The 14,193-nt window shown below is 39.3% G+C and overlaps 1 protein-coding gene across 1 annotated transcript in view; it reads left to right on the forward strand.

Moving 5' to 3' along the window:
* Positions 1 to 14,193, forward strand: part of LOC131961113 (thyrotropin-releasing hormone-degrading ectoenzyme-like) — a 267,325-nt gene that overhangs the window by 11,359 nt on the left and 241,773 nt on the right. The window contains exon 2 of the mRNA XM_059326384.1: positions 401 to 645. Within this exon, the coding sequence (XP_059182367.1) occupies positions 401 to 645 (245 nt within the window). The remainder of the gene's footprint in view (positions 1 to 400; positions 646 to 14,193) is intronic.

The raw sequence follows: 14,193 nt of genomic DNA on the forward strand, positions 1-14,193 counted from the left end.
TTTACTTTTTCAAACTTTTTTAATTTATAAAAAATATATTTTATTTATTTTATTAATATATTTACTTTTCACCAGTCTTTACTTTTTCAAACTTTTTTAATTTATAAAAAAGATATTTTATTTATTTTATTCATATATTTAGTTTTCACCAGTCTTTACTTTTTCAAACTTTTTTAATTCATAAAAAGACAGGAATTTGACGAATCAAAGCTCAGGAATGGAGATGACTTCTAACTACACAGCTTGCAAAAATAACACAGAAATAATGTATTTAGTCAACTTCAATAACAAAAAAATCCTAAAATGTTCATTTTTCTTTGATTTAAATTTTTTACCTGGTATATTTAGAATTTTCTCCAAAGTATTTCATCATTCTGCGTCCTTCTCTTCCTCCTTCCAGGTGGACAAAGTGTCCGTCACAGCGGAGAGCGGCGCGGGCGGCCGTCCCGCCAACAAACCGGGGGGCGGGGCCATGCGGATCCACCGCCACTTCCCGTACCCGGCGACCCAGATGTACGTGGTCGTCCTGCACCGCGAGCTCAAACCCCTCAGGACGTACCGGCTCAACGTCAGCTTCGACGCCGCCATCGAGGACGAGCTGCTCGGCTTCTTCAGGAGCTCGTACACCCTGCACAGAGAGAAACGGTACACACACACACACACACACACACACACACACACACACTATTTTTTATTTAGTTTTAATTTCGTTGTCAATTTTTTTTTTTTTTCAAATTCAGTTAGTTTTAATGAGTTTTTAGAGTGAGTTTGCTAGTTTTAGTTAAAACGTGTTACGGTCCTCACTATGTAAGAAGTACAAGAACACACACACACACATTCTTGTACTTCTATCCTTGTGAGGACCCTTCCCTATCAAGGTTATAATAGTTTTGGATTTTTCATCAATTTTAGTTTTAATTTCATTGTGAATTTTTTTTTTCAAATTCAGTTAGTTTAAGTTAGTTTTTAGAGTGAGTTTGCTAGTTTTAGTTTGGTATTTTTTTTTAATGCTTTAGTTTTAGTTAGCTTTTATTAGTTTTAGTTTTTTGTAATGGGGTATATGTTGGGTGGGAGATTAAAAGAGGTCACAGTAAATTTTGCCTTTATTTCCTTTGTCTTGTCCATCTTCATTATGTATGAAAAAAGTTGACAAAGTCGAAAACGAAGGACATTTTCACTATAATTTTAGTTAGTTTTGTAACCACACGATACAGTTTCAGTTAATCATTCAATCATAAACTCATTTTTATTTCATTTAACGAAAATGTTTTTTGAATTCTTGTTTTCGTTATTTAGTTTCATTTTCAATAACTATAATAACCTTGTTCCCTAGCCCCTTAAGTTAACCCTTGACCTAACGTCCACCATCACAACTAAATGCCCAACATTAACCCTAACATAAATCTAATAGTAACCTTTAACCCTTAAAACAAAATCTGAAATCTCAAAAAAACCCTTTAAAGAAGTGAGGACCGGCCGAAAAGTCCTCACTTTGCAAAAATGTCCTCACTCTGTTGATTAAAAACGTGTTCTGGTCCTCACTATGTGGGAAGGACAAGAACACACACACACACACAAACACACTCATTTCTCCCGCAGCAGCAGGTGGTTCAACTAGAAAAGGTCAGAGCTTCACATCTATGACATTGATTAACTCAAACACACCGCCTTGTGTGTGTGTGAGTGTGTGTTCCACTTATCAAGCCACACACACACACATACACACACACACACACCACTCACTCCCTCCTTATGAATTTCCCATAAGCCTCTGCTGCAGAGTTGTTTCCACATCAGATTTCTTCCCCACGGTGCTGATGGGAAACAGACTGTGTGCTGATACATTTATTATTTCATGCATGAGTTTGGGTGAGTGTGTGTGTGGTCTCCATCTGTGTGTGTGTGTGTGTGTGTGTGTGTGTGTGTAGTTTCCACGGCGACAGAACATTTTATCAACGTCTGTTCCACTTATTGCAGAAACACAAAGTCGTGGTTAATTGATGAAATCAGACGAGCTCACTGGAGTCGAGTCACGGACTCTCTGAGGATCAAACTTTTTATCTTCAACTTAAACTGAAGTTTTACTCACACATTACACACACACACACACACACACACACGCATCATTATTTCTCTGTGTTATACCACCACTGTTTACTCAAGTAGTGGGGGTCCCTGTTGTCTACCTTAGTCCAAGTATGTCATCCTTAACGAGGCTTTTAAGCTGCACGGTGAAAGAAAAACTTAATACGGTCCAGATATATTCCTCCCTCATGATGTATGAGAGTGGAAATGTATGTTTTCTTTAAGACATCGCCACAAGTACAAAGTTTATTATAGAAAGGAACTGTAAAAACAGGCAAAATCAAGAGTGTTTGCACTTTCCGACGGTCCTTTAACGGAGCATAGGTTATAAAAGTTTCCGATAGAAAAAGGGGCCAAACCGTGTCAGAATCTCTTTATTCTCCATGTGTCATTTAAAATAAAGTGTTTGCACTAACCAGATCCTGTTAAAAACATTAAATTCTCCTCAGAGACACCTCTGTTTACACAGAGCTGAGGGGAGAGGACAGGAGAGGCTGGAAACATGACAATACTTATTTATGTACAATATGTGGACAAAACTCTTTTTGTCATTTTGTGTCTTCTTTTGTATTTTTTATGTTAAATTTGTTTTGTTTTTTAAAGTATATTTGTGTCTTTTTTGTCTTTTGTGTCATTTTACGTCTTTTTTAAACTTTTTTGTCATTTTTATGTCTTCTTTGGAAAGCTTTTGCAATTTGTCTTTTTTTTTGTCCTCCTTGCATTTCCTTTTTTTTTTTGTCATTTTGCGTCTTATTCTGAAATTTTTGTGTCAAATTGGTGTCTTTTTTGTCATTTTACTTCCTTTATGACATTTTTTGGTCATTTTGTGTCTTTTTCTGGAAAGTTTGTGTCTTTTTTTTGTCATTTTGTGTCTTTTCTGTCATGTTACGTCCATTTTTGCTAATTTTACATCTTTTTTTGCCCTTTTTACGTCTTTTTTGTTAACTTTCTGTTATTCTTTACAACATGCGTGACACTTGTGTGCATTGGAAAAGTGTTTCTAAATAAACTCCATTATTTTTGTTTGGGTTCAGAGGGGTTAAAAGTTAGTTATTGCTTCTATAATCAGTCCAGCAGCAGATTTAATCGTCAGCTGATATAATAAAGTGTCAGCAGCAGAACAACGATGTGAGCTCATGTGTTTAAAGCGACCAGTCTGCTGTCTCTGTGTGGTCCCGTGTTCTCTGTCCGGATCAATAACTGATCGATCAGCAGCTGATGGACCGGCTGCTCGATCACAACACAACAACCTGTTAGTTAAAGTTTAATGGTCCAGCCGGCACAGAGACATGAGAACACAGTTACAGACCAGCTGAGAATCAACCGCTGCAATAAATAAATAAATAAATAAACAACAGAGGCATAGTAACCAAATATACATACATGTATGACTAACAGCTCTTTAAAGGTGCCAGTCAGCTTCATGAATATGTTAATCTGATGACTAACAAACCATCATGGCTGCTTATGAAAATAAAAACATTTAATAATTTATCTCAGGAAAAAAAGGCTTCAAAAAGTCACAGTGTGTACGTACACACCTCACTGTTAGCTCAAGGATTAGCTTGGTGCAGCTGTGTGGCTACTGCTAACACACACACACACACGCACACACACACACACACACACACACACACACAAACACACACACACACATGTGCGTCCTGCACTGTGAGATTTGCTTAATATCCAGAGTTACTATAAACCCCAGGCTGGGCTTAAATGCTTAAATGCTGCAAGGGGGAGAATTAATTAGCACACACACACACACACACACACATACACACACACACACACACACACACACACACACTGATCCTTATGCTAATGGTGCAGGGGTGAGTTGCTCGCTGTCTCTCCCACTGGAACCAGTCCGAGGTGGTTCAGGCTCTGACCTGCTGTCTGTCTGCTGGTCACATGACTGATGACATCACAGCGGGATAAAAAACAGACGCGTCAATAATCAGCTGATGTAAAAGAGGAAATTGTAACACGGCTCATGTCTCTACAGGAGGATGTTTAAAGGTAGATAATGCTTGTCTAATTGCCTCAAAATCACAAGTAATAATCATTTGATGACATCACAGTTTTTCCCTTCGTAGTGCCCAGAGCATTCAGACGACACACACAGCAGCTGAGAACGACCTCGTTTCTTCTTATTTACTCAAAAACATGAGCTGGAAGCCAAAAAAGGTTTTTGGTTTCATGGAAATGAAGTCTATTCACCAAATATTTCTAAAAGAAATATAAAAAATGTTAAATGAAGTTGGACCATGAGGTGTGACACATTATTGGGTGATGATATTTACTGATTGGGTCTATTCATTGGGCTGCCGTGCTGTAAAAAAAAAAGAAGTTTGAACCTGATGTACCGAAACAACCTGAACTCACAAAATTCCGTGAAATGACCACAAGTTCTTAACATAGAATTCTGTGCTTGTGTCGAACAAGCCACATGTTTCGTGTCCCATGTGAAAACTAAATACGTTTTTTTCAATTTTTTAACGTAACTTCTGTTTATTAAACGTAACTTCTGTTTTTTACATAACTTGTGTTTTTTAACGTAACTGCTGCTTTTTAACATAACTTCTGCTCTTTTTAACGTAACTTCTGTTTATTAAGCGTAACTTGTTTTGTTTTTTACGTAACTTCTGTTTATTAAACGTAACTTGATTTTTTACATAACTTCTGTTTTTTAACGTAACTTCTGCTTTTTTAAATTAACTTCTGTTCTAACGTAACTGGTGTTTTTTAACGTAACTTCTGTTTATTAAACGTAACTTGTTTTTATTACGCAACTTCTGTTTTTTAACGTAACTTCTACTTTTTTTAATTAACTTCTATTTTTTAACGTAACTTCTGTTTTTTAACGTAACTTCTGTTTATTAAACATAACTTGTTTTTTTTACGTAACTTCTGTTTTTTACATAATTTCTGTTTCTTTACGTTACTTCAGTTTTTTTACGTAACTTGTGTTTTTTTCACGGAACTTACGTTTTTTTTTTACATAACTTTCGTTTTTTTACACATAATTTCTGGGTTTTTTTAACGTAACTTCTGTTTTTTTTTTAAACGTAACTTCTGTTTTTTATGTCACTTAATTTTTTTTCCCATAACTTCAATTTTTGACTTCATCTCTGTTTTTAACGTAACTTTAGTTTTTTTACGTGACTTCTGTTCAGGCCTGTCCCAATAACACATTTTTTCTTTCTGGCTCTGTTCTTCCTGTTCTGGTGATTTTCTGACTATGAGCTTCAGTTTGTGTTCAGGTGCAGCTTCACTCAGAGCTGCAGCTCTGTTTTTTGTGCAAAAAGTGTCTTAAAGTAAACTTTGAGCTGGAAACAGACGACTCAGAACAACAACTCTACTGAAAGCAAAAGTGCAGCAATAACAGAATAATGCTTCAAATGAAAATGAAACATTTTGATAAATCACTCTACAGCCACAAGATGCATTTAAATGATATTTAATGTGTTTGAAGCAGGAACATGATGAATATGAGATGTTCTGACAGCTTCTGTTGTCCAGCTGTTTATCTGCTGCACTCCATTAACTCTCTGCAGGACGGACACACACACACACACACACACACAAACACACACACGCCTCAGTGATGACTCGTCAGATCTGTCTCCTTCAACTTCGAAGTGTCACTTTTTATTCTTGAAATGCATAAAAATAGCAAAGATTAAAAATAATGTGACGTGAGCTTCTAGGAGGATTAAACTGAAACAGCTTCAGATTCAGGTTTTTTGTGTGCAAATGCCATACAAGTAAATTACTTTTATTACAAATATTAGCCATAAAATAAAAGTTAAACTCCGTTAATATGATGGAATTTTTTAATTTTTTTTTTATTTTATTTTTTTTAAATTTTTTTTACAGCATTATTTAATAGGTTAATGGTCTTGAATGTTAAATTACAATGTATTCTATGTAAAAAAAAAAAAAAAATAAAATCAGGCAACTTTCTGTTTCTTACAGTAAAACTTAATTAATTAAATGTAAAAAAAAAAAAAAAAAAGGAAAAAGGAATCTGAAAAAACAAAATGTAAAAAGTCTGGCTTACACATCTTCATATTAAAGTAAAAATACCAATTTAAATTAAATTAAATAAATTTACCAATTTATATATTTATATAAACTTTTTAATTTTTAAATAAAAAAGATAACAAATTAAGGCAACTTTGTTTCCTTAAAGTAGAACTTAAATTCAATGTAAAAAAAACAGTAAAAAAAGACACCTATCATATTAAAAAAGAAAAAACAAAATGTATACATTTTTTTAGATACATTTTGTAAGACTTTTTTATGTATCAAATTTAAAGGGAAAAAAGGAAAAAAAAGAAAAATAGAAAGTTGCCTTGATTTTACATTCAGCATTATGATGTGTATTTTCTTTTTTCCTTTATTATTATTATTATTATTATTATTATTATTACTATTACTATTATTATTATTATTTAATTTTTTTTTACATAGAACTGTAATTGTAATTTAACATTCAAGACCATTAAATAATTGAATAATCCTGTAAAAAAAATCTAAAATGTCCCATTATATTAATTTACGGATTTCAACTTCTATTTATGGTTAACTCTATGGAGTCTTGGGCTATTTTGTCCATTTTTAAATCTTTTCATCCTGCCTGTATACACCACTTAAAAATATTTAAATGCCATGTTGGTATATATTTTTTTCAGCATAACCTCACCTATATGACCTAATAATAATTGATTTTTTATTCTGACTTTCTGGATCAACATTTTGAACCAAAAAGAAACAAAGAAAAACCAACATAAATGTGATCTTGTGATTGTGTGTGATCCTGTCATCAACTCCGGTTTTTATTCTAGTGGGACTCTATTTTATTTGTGTCTTGTGTGTTAAGCATAATTTTGCTTTACAATTTTGGTCATTTTGTGTATTTTTGTGTCTTTTTTTAGTCATTTGGTGTCTTTTTGTGTCTGTTTTTAGTACTTTTGTGTTTTTCTGTGTCTTTTTTAAATCATTTTGTTTCTTTTTTTTAGTCATTTAGTGTCTTTTCTGCTTTGTTTTTACACCTGGATGTGATGAAGAAGTCATGCATTGGAGCTTTTGGAGACTCCAGAAGGTTAATATTTTAAATAAAAATATTACATTTTTTATGGCATTTGCACTTAATGTAGAACAACAACAACCCGCTGTAAATAGACAGTAAATGTGTTTTCCAGTGCAGCTCCTGCAGCCTGCTCCTCTCTGCTGAGAATAGCCTGAGTCGCCCACGCCGCCGAGCGTCCTCGACCTTCTGCTTTGCATTTGTCGCTGAGCTTGTGCCGTTAAAATCGGGCCCCTTGTGTCTCTGTGTTGATAAAATGCTCCAGCTGTGAGCTGCAGAACGTCCTGGAAGGCCAGACTTCTGACAGAAAACCCAAACATTCCCCTCCTCACATCCTGAGAGGAACTTTAGCATTAGACTGGGGCTGTGTGCAGAGATGCTTTCTTTCTCTAACGAGGAGCAGAATTAGAGTTAACGAGGAGCGCCGCGGCGGCTAACGAGGAGCGGTGTGATGAGGAACAAAGCCGAGTGGTGTTAACGAGGTTTGTGTGAAAGTCTTCGTTTTAATGGTCAACAGGTCCTCCTTCTGCTGCTGAGGGATCCACTCAGAGAGAGATGTTCCACATGAGGAGAACACATAGAACCTGCTGTCAGCTGGAGATACAGAACCTTTATACAGTCTATAGAACACACCAGAATACATGAATCTAGCTGGAGAATGAGAATCTTTACACCTCCTCTCCTCACCTCCTCCTTCCCTTTCTCCTCCCTCACCTCCTCATCTCCTTCTTCCTTCTCTCCTCCTTCCTTTTCTCCTCCCTCACCTCACGTCCTTCCTTCTCTCCTCCTCCCTGTCTCCTCCCCCATCTCCTCACCTCCTCCCCTCCTCCTTCCTTCTCACCTCCCCCCGGGTCACCTCCTCCTTCCCTTTCTCCTACCTCACCTCCTCCTTCCTTATCTCCTCCCTGTCTCCTCCCTCAACTCCTCACCTCCTTCTTCCTTCTTTCCTTTCTCACCTCCTCACCTCCTTCCTTCTCTCCTCACCACCTCCTTCCTTCTCTGCTCCCCCACCTCCTCATCGCCTCCTTCCTTCTCTCCTACCTCCCCTCCTCACCTCCTCATTTCTTCTCTCCTACCTCACCTCCCCCTTCCTCCCCTCCTCCCCCACCTCCTCACCTCCTTATTCCTTCTCTCCTACCTCACCTCCTCCTTCATTCTCTCCTCCCCCACCTCCTTCTTCCTTACCTCATCTCCTCACCTCCTTCTTCCTTCTCTCCTTCGTCACCTCCTCCTTCCTTCTCTCCTCCCTCACCTCCTTCCTTCTCTCCTCACCTCCTTCTTCCTTCTCTCCTCCCTCACCTCCTCACCTCCTTCCTTCTCTCCTCACCTCCTTCTTCCTTCTCTCCTTCCTCACCTCCTCTTTCCCTATCTCCTACCTCACCTCCTCATCTCCTCCTTCCTTCTCTCCTCTTTCCCTATCTCCTCCCTCTCCTCCTCACCTCCTCCTTCCTTCTCTCCTCCCTCACCTCCCCTTTCCTTCCCCTCCCCCCTCCATCATCAGTCGTAACATATTATTATATATTTTACATAGAACATGATGAATCAGCCTCTTCCCTCGCTTCCTGTGTAAAACTATAGCTGCAGCAACACACACACGCAGACACACACACACACACACACACACACACACACACACACACACACACACACACTGCGGTCCTTTCAATGTGAAAGCGGGGAATTGCAATTTGAGACGTTGCTTAAAGAGATCAGTGTGTCCGGTGTGATGCATGTGGTGTGTGTGTGTGATATAGAACTGAAACACACTTTCATCACACACACACACACACACACACACACACACACACACACACACACACTGCAAAGCACCTGACTCGGCAGTTTCCCCTTCAGTCACATCTCTGAATCTGAATGAGGTGTGTGTTTCTCTCTCTCGGTGTGTGTGTGTGTGTGTGTGTTTGTGTGAGTGTGTGTGTGTGTCTTGTCGTCCAACATGCCTACACTCTTCTTCTGTGGTGTCTCCACACAAACATTACAGCAGGAAATTATGTCATTTTTATTTTCTCTCTTCTTGGTGCTCTGGTTGCAGCGTGAGTTCATTCACGAGTGGCTGTGTGTGTGTGTGTGTGTGTGTGTGTGTGTTTACATGTTAGTATGTGTGTGTTTACATGTCGTGGTTGTCCGCGGCAACACTGTCAGCTTGGTTGTCAATCAGGATTACTATGACAACAAGCGTTACCTTGGCAGCGGCGACTGTTGGCAGCATGACACGTCTTGTGTGTGTTAATATTCTGTTTTATTGAGCTTTTATACACAAGTATGTGTATATATATCTGTGTGTGTGTGTGTGTGTGTGTGTATATATATCTGTGTGTGTGTGTGTATATATCTGTGTGCGTGTGTGTGTATATATCTGTATGTGTATATATCTGTGTGTGTGTGTGTGTGTGTATATATCTGTGTGTGTGTGTGTATATATGTGTGTGTGTGTGTGTGTGTTACAGTCTAATAGATTCTCTCTTTATCTCGTCTCTCTCAGGCTTTCTCCATTATTCTCTCTCTCTCTGTCTGCCTCGCTCGCTCTCTGTTTATTATTCTCCTCCTCTCCTCCTCCTCTCCTCCTCCCTCGATCATCATCTCTCCACACCTTGTTTCAGTTTCTTTCTTCTCCTCTGTCCTTCTTCCTCTGTTGTCCGGCTTGTTCTCTTTCTACTCCTCTTTCCTCCTGTGTTCCTCCTCCTGCCTCCACTCCTTCTCTGTCTCATCTTTCTCCTCTTCTTCCTCCTCTTTTTCCTTTTCTTGCTCCTCCTACCTCCTACTCCTACTCCTGTTTTCTTCCTCTCCTCCTCTTTTCTGACAATCCTAGTCTTTGTCCTAGCCTCCTTCCTTCTCTCCTTCCTCACCTCCTCCCCTACTCCTTCCTTCTCTTCTCCCCCACCTCCTCCTCCCCTCCTCCTTCATTCTTTCCTTCCTCCTCCTTCCTTCTCTCCTCCCCCACCTCCTTCTCACCTCCTTCCTCCTTCCATCTCCTGTTTCCTGACATTCTTTCTACATCTCGTCCTTCTCTCCTCCTTCTCCTCTTTTCCTTCTTTCACCTTCTACCTCCTCTTCTCGTCCTCCTCCTCCTCCCTTCCTCTCGTCCTCTTTCTTGACACTCATCTCATCTTTCTCCCCTGCTCCCTCCTCTCACTTCTCCTCCGAATCTCCCTCTTGTTCTTTTCTTGTCTGACAATCCATCTCATCTTTCTCTCTCCTCCACCTCCTCCTACTCCTCTCCTTCTCCTCCCCCTCTTGCCCCAGTCTTTCTGCCTCTCATCTTTCTCTCCTCCGTCTTCTGCTCTCCTTCTCCTCTTTTCCTTCATCTTCCTCCACCTCTTCTTCATCTCATATTTCTCCCTCCTCCTCCTCCTCTTTTCCTGTCTGTCAATCATCCTGCTATCATCTCATATCTCTCCCATTGTTTCTCCTCCTTCATTCACTCCTTCTCTATAGTCCTATCTCTCCTACGTCTCCTTCTCTTTCTCCTCTTTTCTTTCCTTTGTTATTTTTTTCTCCTCTTTCCTCCCCCTCTTTTCACCTCTTCTCCTCCTCCTCCTCCTCCTCTTTTCCTCACATCTTCTCTCATTTGATCTCCTTCATCTCTTCCTCCTCTCCACCTTGACTCTCAACCTCCTTCTCTCCTTCCTTTCTCCTCACATCCCTTCATCTCTCCTTCTCTTGTCCTTTCTCATTTTCATCAACTCTCCAGCTCTCCATCCTCTCCTCCTCCTCCTCCTCCTCCAACTCTTTTTCCTTTCACCTCTTCCTCCTTTTCCTCCTCCTCCTCTTCTTACTCCTCTCCTTTTTCTTCCTGTCATTCCCTCTTCACCTAAATTCCTTTCTCCTCTCTCCTCCTCTCTCTCCTGCTCCTCCTTTCCTTCCTCTCTTCCCCCTCCTCTCACCTGTCCTCCTCTTCCTCACATCCCCCTCTCCTCCTCCTCACTCCCACCACCTCTTGGTAACTTTTTATTTCTCCCTCTTTCTCTTTCATTCTGGACTCTTTCTTTTCTCTTTCTCCTCCTCCCCCTCTCCTTCCTTTCATCTCACCCTTCTCCTCTTGCCCTTGCCCATGAACTCCCTCTCTTCCTCCTCTTTTGCTCCTTCCTTTTCATTTGCCTCTCGCCTTCTCCTCTTCTTTTCTCCTCTTCATCCAAACATCTTCTACTTCTTGTCTTTCTCGTCCTTTTCATCACCTCTCAACACCTCCTTTCCTTTTCTCCTTTCCTCTCCTCTTCCTTCCACTCTTATTCCATTCATCTCTTCCTCCATAACTTTCTCCTCTCTCACCTGTCCTCCTCTTCCTCACATCCCCATCTTCTCCTCCTCACTTTGACCTCCTCTTGGTCCCTCTCTTCTTTAGATTTTCCTCTTTCTTTCTTTCTTTCTTTCTTTCTTTCTTTCTTTCTTTCTTTCTTTCTTTCTTTCTTTCTTTCTTTCTTTCTTTCCTTTCTCTCGTCTTCCTCCTGCTCCTCCTTCATCATCATCTTTCTCCTGCTCTGCCTCTGTTCCTCCTCCTTTATCTTTCTCCTCCAGTTTCACCTCCTCTCTCTTTAGTATTTATTTCTCCGCTGCAGCTTCTGATATTTTTCTCTTCTTCACTTTTGTTCCCTCTCCTTGTTTGCCTCTTCATCTCCACTTCTCTCTCTCCGTCTTTCATCTTCCACTCTTCCTCCTCTCCTCCCTTCGTCCTCCACCTCCTCCACCTCCACCTCCTCCTCCTCCTCTCCCTCCCTTTCATCTCTCCCTCCTCAAACACTGGGGGAATAAAGAGGCGTGTGTGTGATAAAACAGTGAAGTTTTCTGAGGGATTATTGTGCAGAGTTTTAATTTCCTGTGTGTGAGCGTCAGGTGACTGACAGACGGACGTAACAAAGCTGCGATATGAAAACATTCAGCGCAGCTTAAAGAAATCAGGAGGAAACAGAACGTGTCCCCGTGTTTATTTTGGATTATCTCTCTCTGCTGAAAGCTCCCGTTTCACACCGAACAAGAAAAAATCTGCAGGAAAAAGTAGAAAAAGTCTTTTTTTTCCTGCAGAAACTTGGTGGATTAACCCTGTGAACTCTGATCCCACCTGCAGCTTCTGCTCTGATTCCTGTGAAAGGTTCAAAGACTGAAGGCCGATCTGTATGGATTTATTCCACAGAGGGAGCTCTGTGTGTTCGGATGTGATGAATTGAATTACGGGTCACTTCACGGGTCGTTTAATGCAACAGCACTCCGGCTTAACCAGACGTTTCACTTAACGACATCGTTTGGATTCAGGGCCAAATGTGGAGCAAATTGGGGTCCGTCGATATATAATGACATAATATAATGATGTGATATTATGATATGTAATGTGACGGTGCAGCGCTGCCTCCAGTGTCTCTGGATGGAGCAGAAAACTGTGAACAGGACAGATCTATAGCTGAATATCACTTTAACACTTTATGTTCAGGCAGTGGGCCTCATGCAGGAATACGATATACAAACTAATTTTTGAGTTTTGTTCTTTTGTACCCATTGACACGATTGAGCACTCTTACTGAAATATATATAATAATAATAGTAAAATATACTAAAAACAAATTGCCCGATTTATGCAAGAAATATCAGTTTTAAATTTAACATGAATATCATATAATTAACTTTATATTATCATACAATGTATCACACATGTACATGTGGATTAATATACTTATATGTTCGATAATTATAATTTCTTCAGCTCATTGAATCCACAAGAGTCAAATTTTAAGAACATAAAAATAACGTGAATACCATATAATCAACTTTACATTATCATACATTATAGATTAATATACTTATATATTAAATAATGTTTTTTTTCAGGTCGTTGAATTCACAAGAGCCTCAGCTTTCCGTTTAAACCCGATTTATGCGATTCCAGTTCCCAAGAAAGACGTTTTATACAGTTACGTCAAGTTTCTGCAATGAATTGTTACTCTGGGGACTAAAAACGTCACAAGTGAAGAAAATTGGACTAATTGAATCCACAAGAGTCTTAACTTCGAGTCAGACCCGATTTATGAAGCTCACGGACTGTTTAGGGACCCCAGGATGCACAAATTTTCACATACAATCTCTCTGAGGTAGGACACCATTTGGGATTTGCATAAAGTGGGCATGTCTGAGGACAGGAGATGATATTTACACAGAGCAGAGAGGAGAGGACAGGAGAAGCTGTTTACACAGAGCAGAGAGGAGAGGACAGGGGAGGCTGGAAACATGTAATTTTGTGTCTTTTATTGTCTTTTTTTGGTAATTTTGTGACATTTTTTGGGTCATTTTGTCTTTTTTGGAGGTTTTATGACATATTTTGGTCATTTTGTGTCTTGTTTTAGTGATTTTATTACATTTTTTGGTCATTTTGGGTTTGTAACAACATGCATGACACTCGTATGAGCACATGTCTGCAAAGTGGAGCCCATTTTCATTCAGCTGTATGAAGTCAGAGATCAAGGGACCCCTTTGAAAATGGCCATGTCAGTTTTTCCTCGATCGTTGGATCGTTTCCTTGCATCACCTTCCTGACAAGATTTCACAAAATGAATTCCTCAGATCTTCTAGTTTCATATGATAAAGATTTATTTTCTGTAGTCTAAAGACTTGTCCTGGTGTGGTATGAATAGTGTGACTGATATGTGCAAACTTTACATAGATGCTGTTATATCAGCAACATTACTGAGTCAGTTCAGTGAGTTTTTATGTTTTTAAAGGCACAACAAAGACTTGATGATGGATAATTAATTAAAGTTTTCTGTTCTTGTTCCTGTTGGACGGCTTCTTTGTTTGTTGCTGTCTCCATTAAAAGTCACAACAGGCTGGTTTGCATTCAGCAGCTTCACCGAAACACAGATTTCTACTTATTTTATCTTTTAAAGAAAAGGTTTGACATTTAAGGAAACAGAAAAATGGTTTACAATCGAATGTCAGTTAACCTTCTGAACCCCAGACAGCTTCAGGGTGTTTTGTTTTTGGTCCTGTCACATTTAAATCACTGTGTT

This window comes from Centropristis striata, chromosome 22, assembly GCF_030273125.1.
Source record: "Centropristis striata isolate RG_2023a ecotype Rhode Island chromosome 22, C.striata_1.0, whole genome shotgun sequence".
NCBI classification, from domain to species: Eukaryota; Metazoa; Chordata; class Actinopteri; order Perciformes; family Serranidae; genus Centropristis; species Centropristis striata.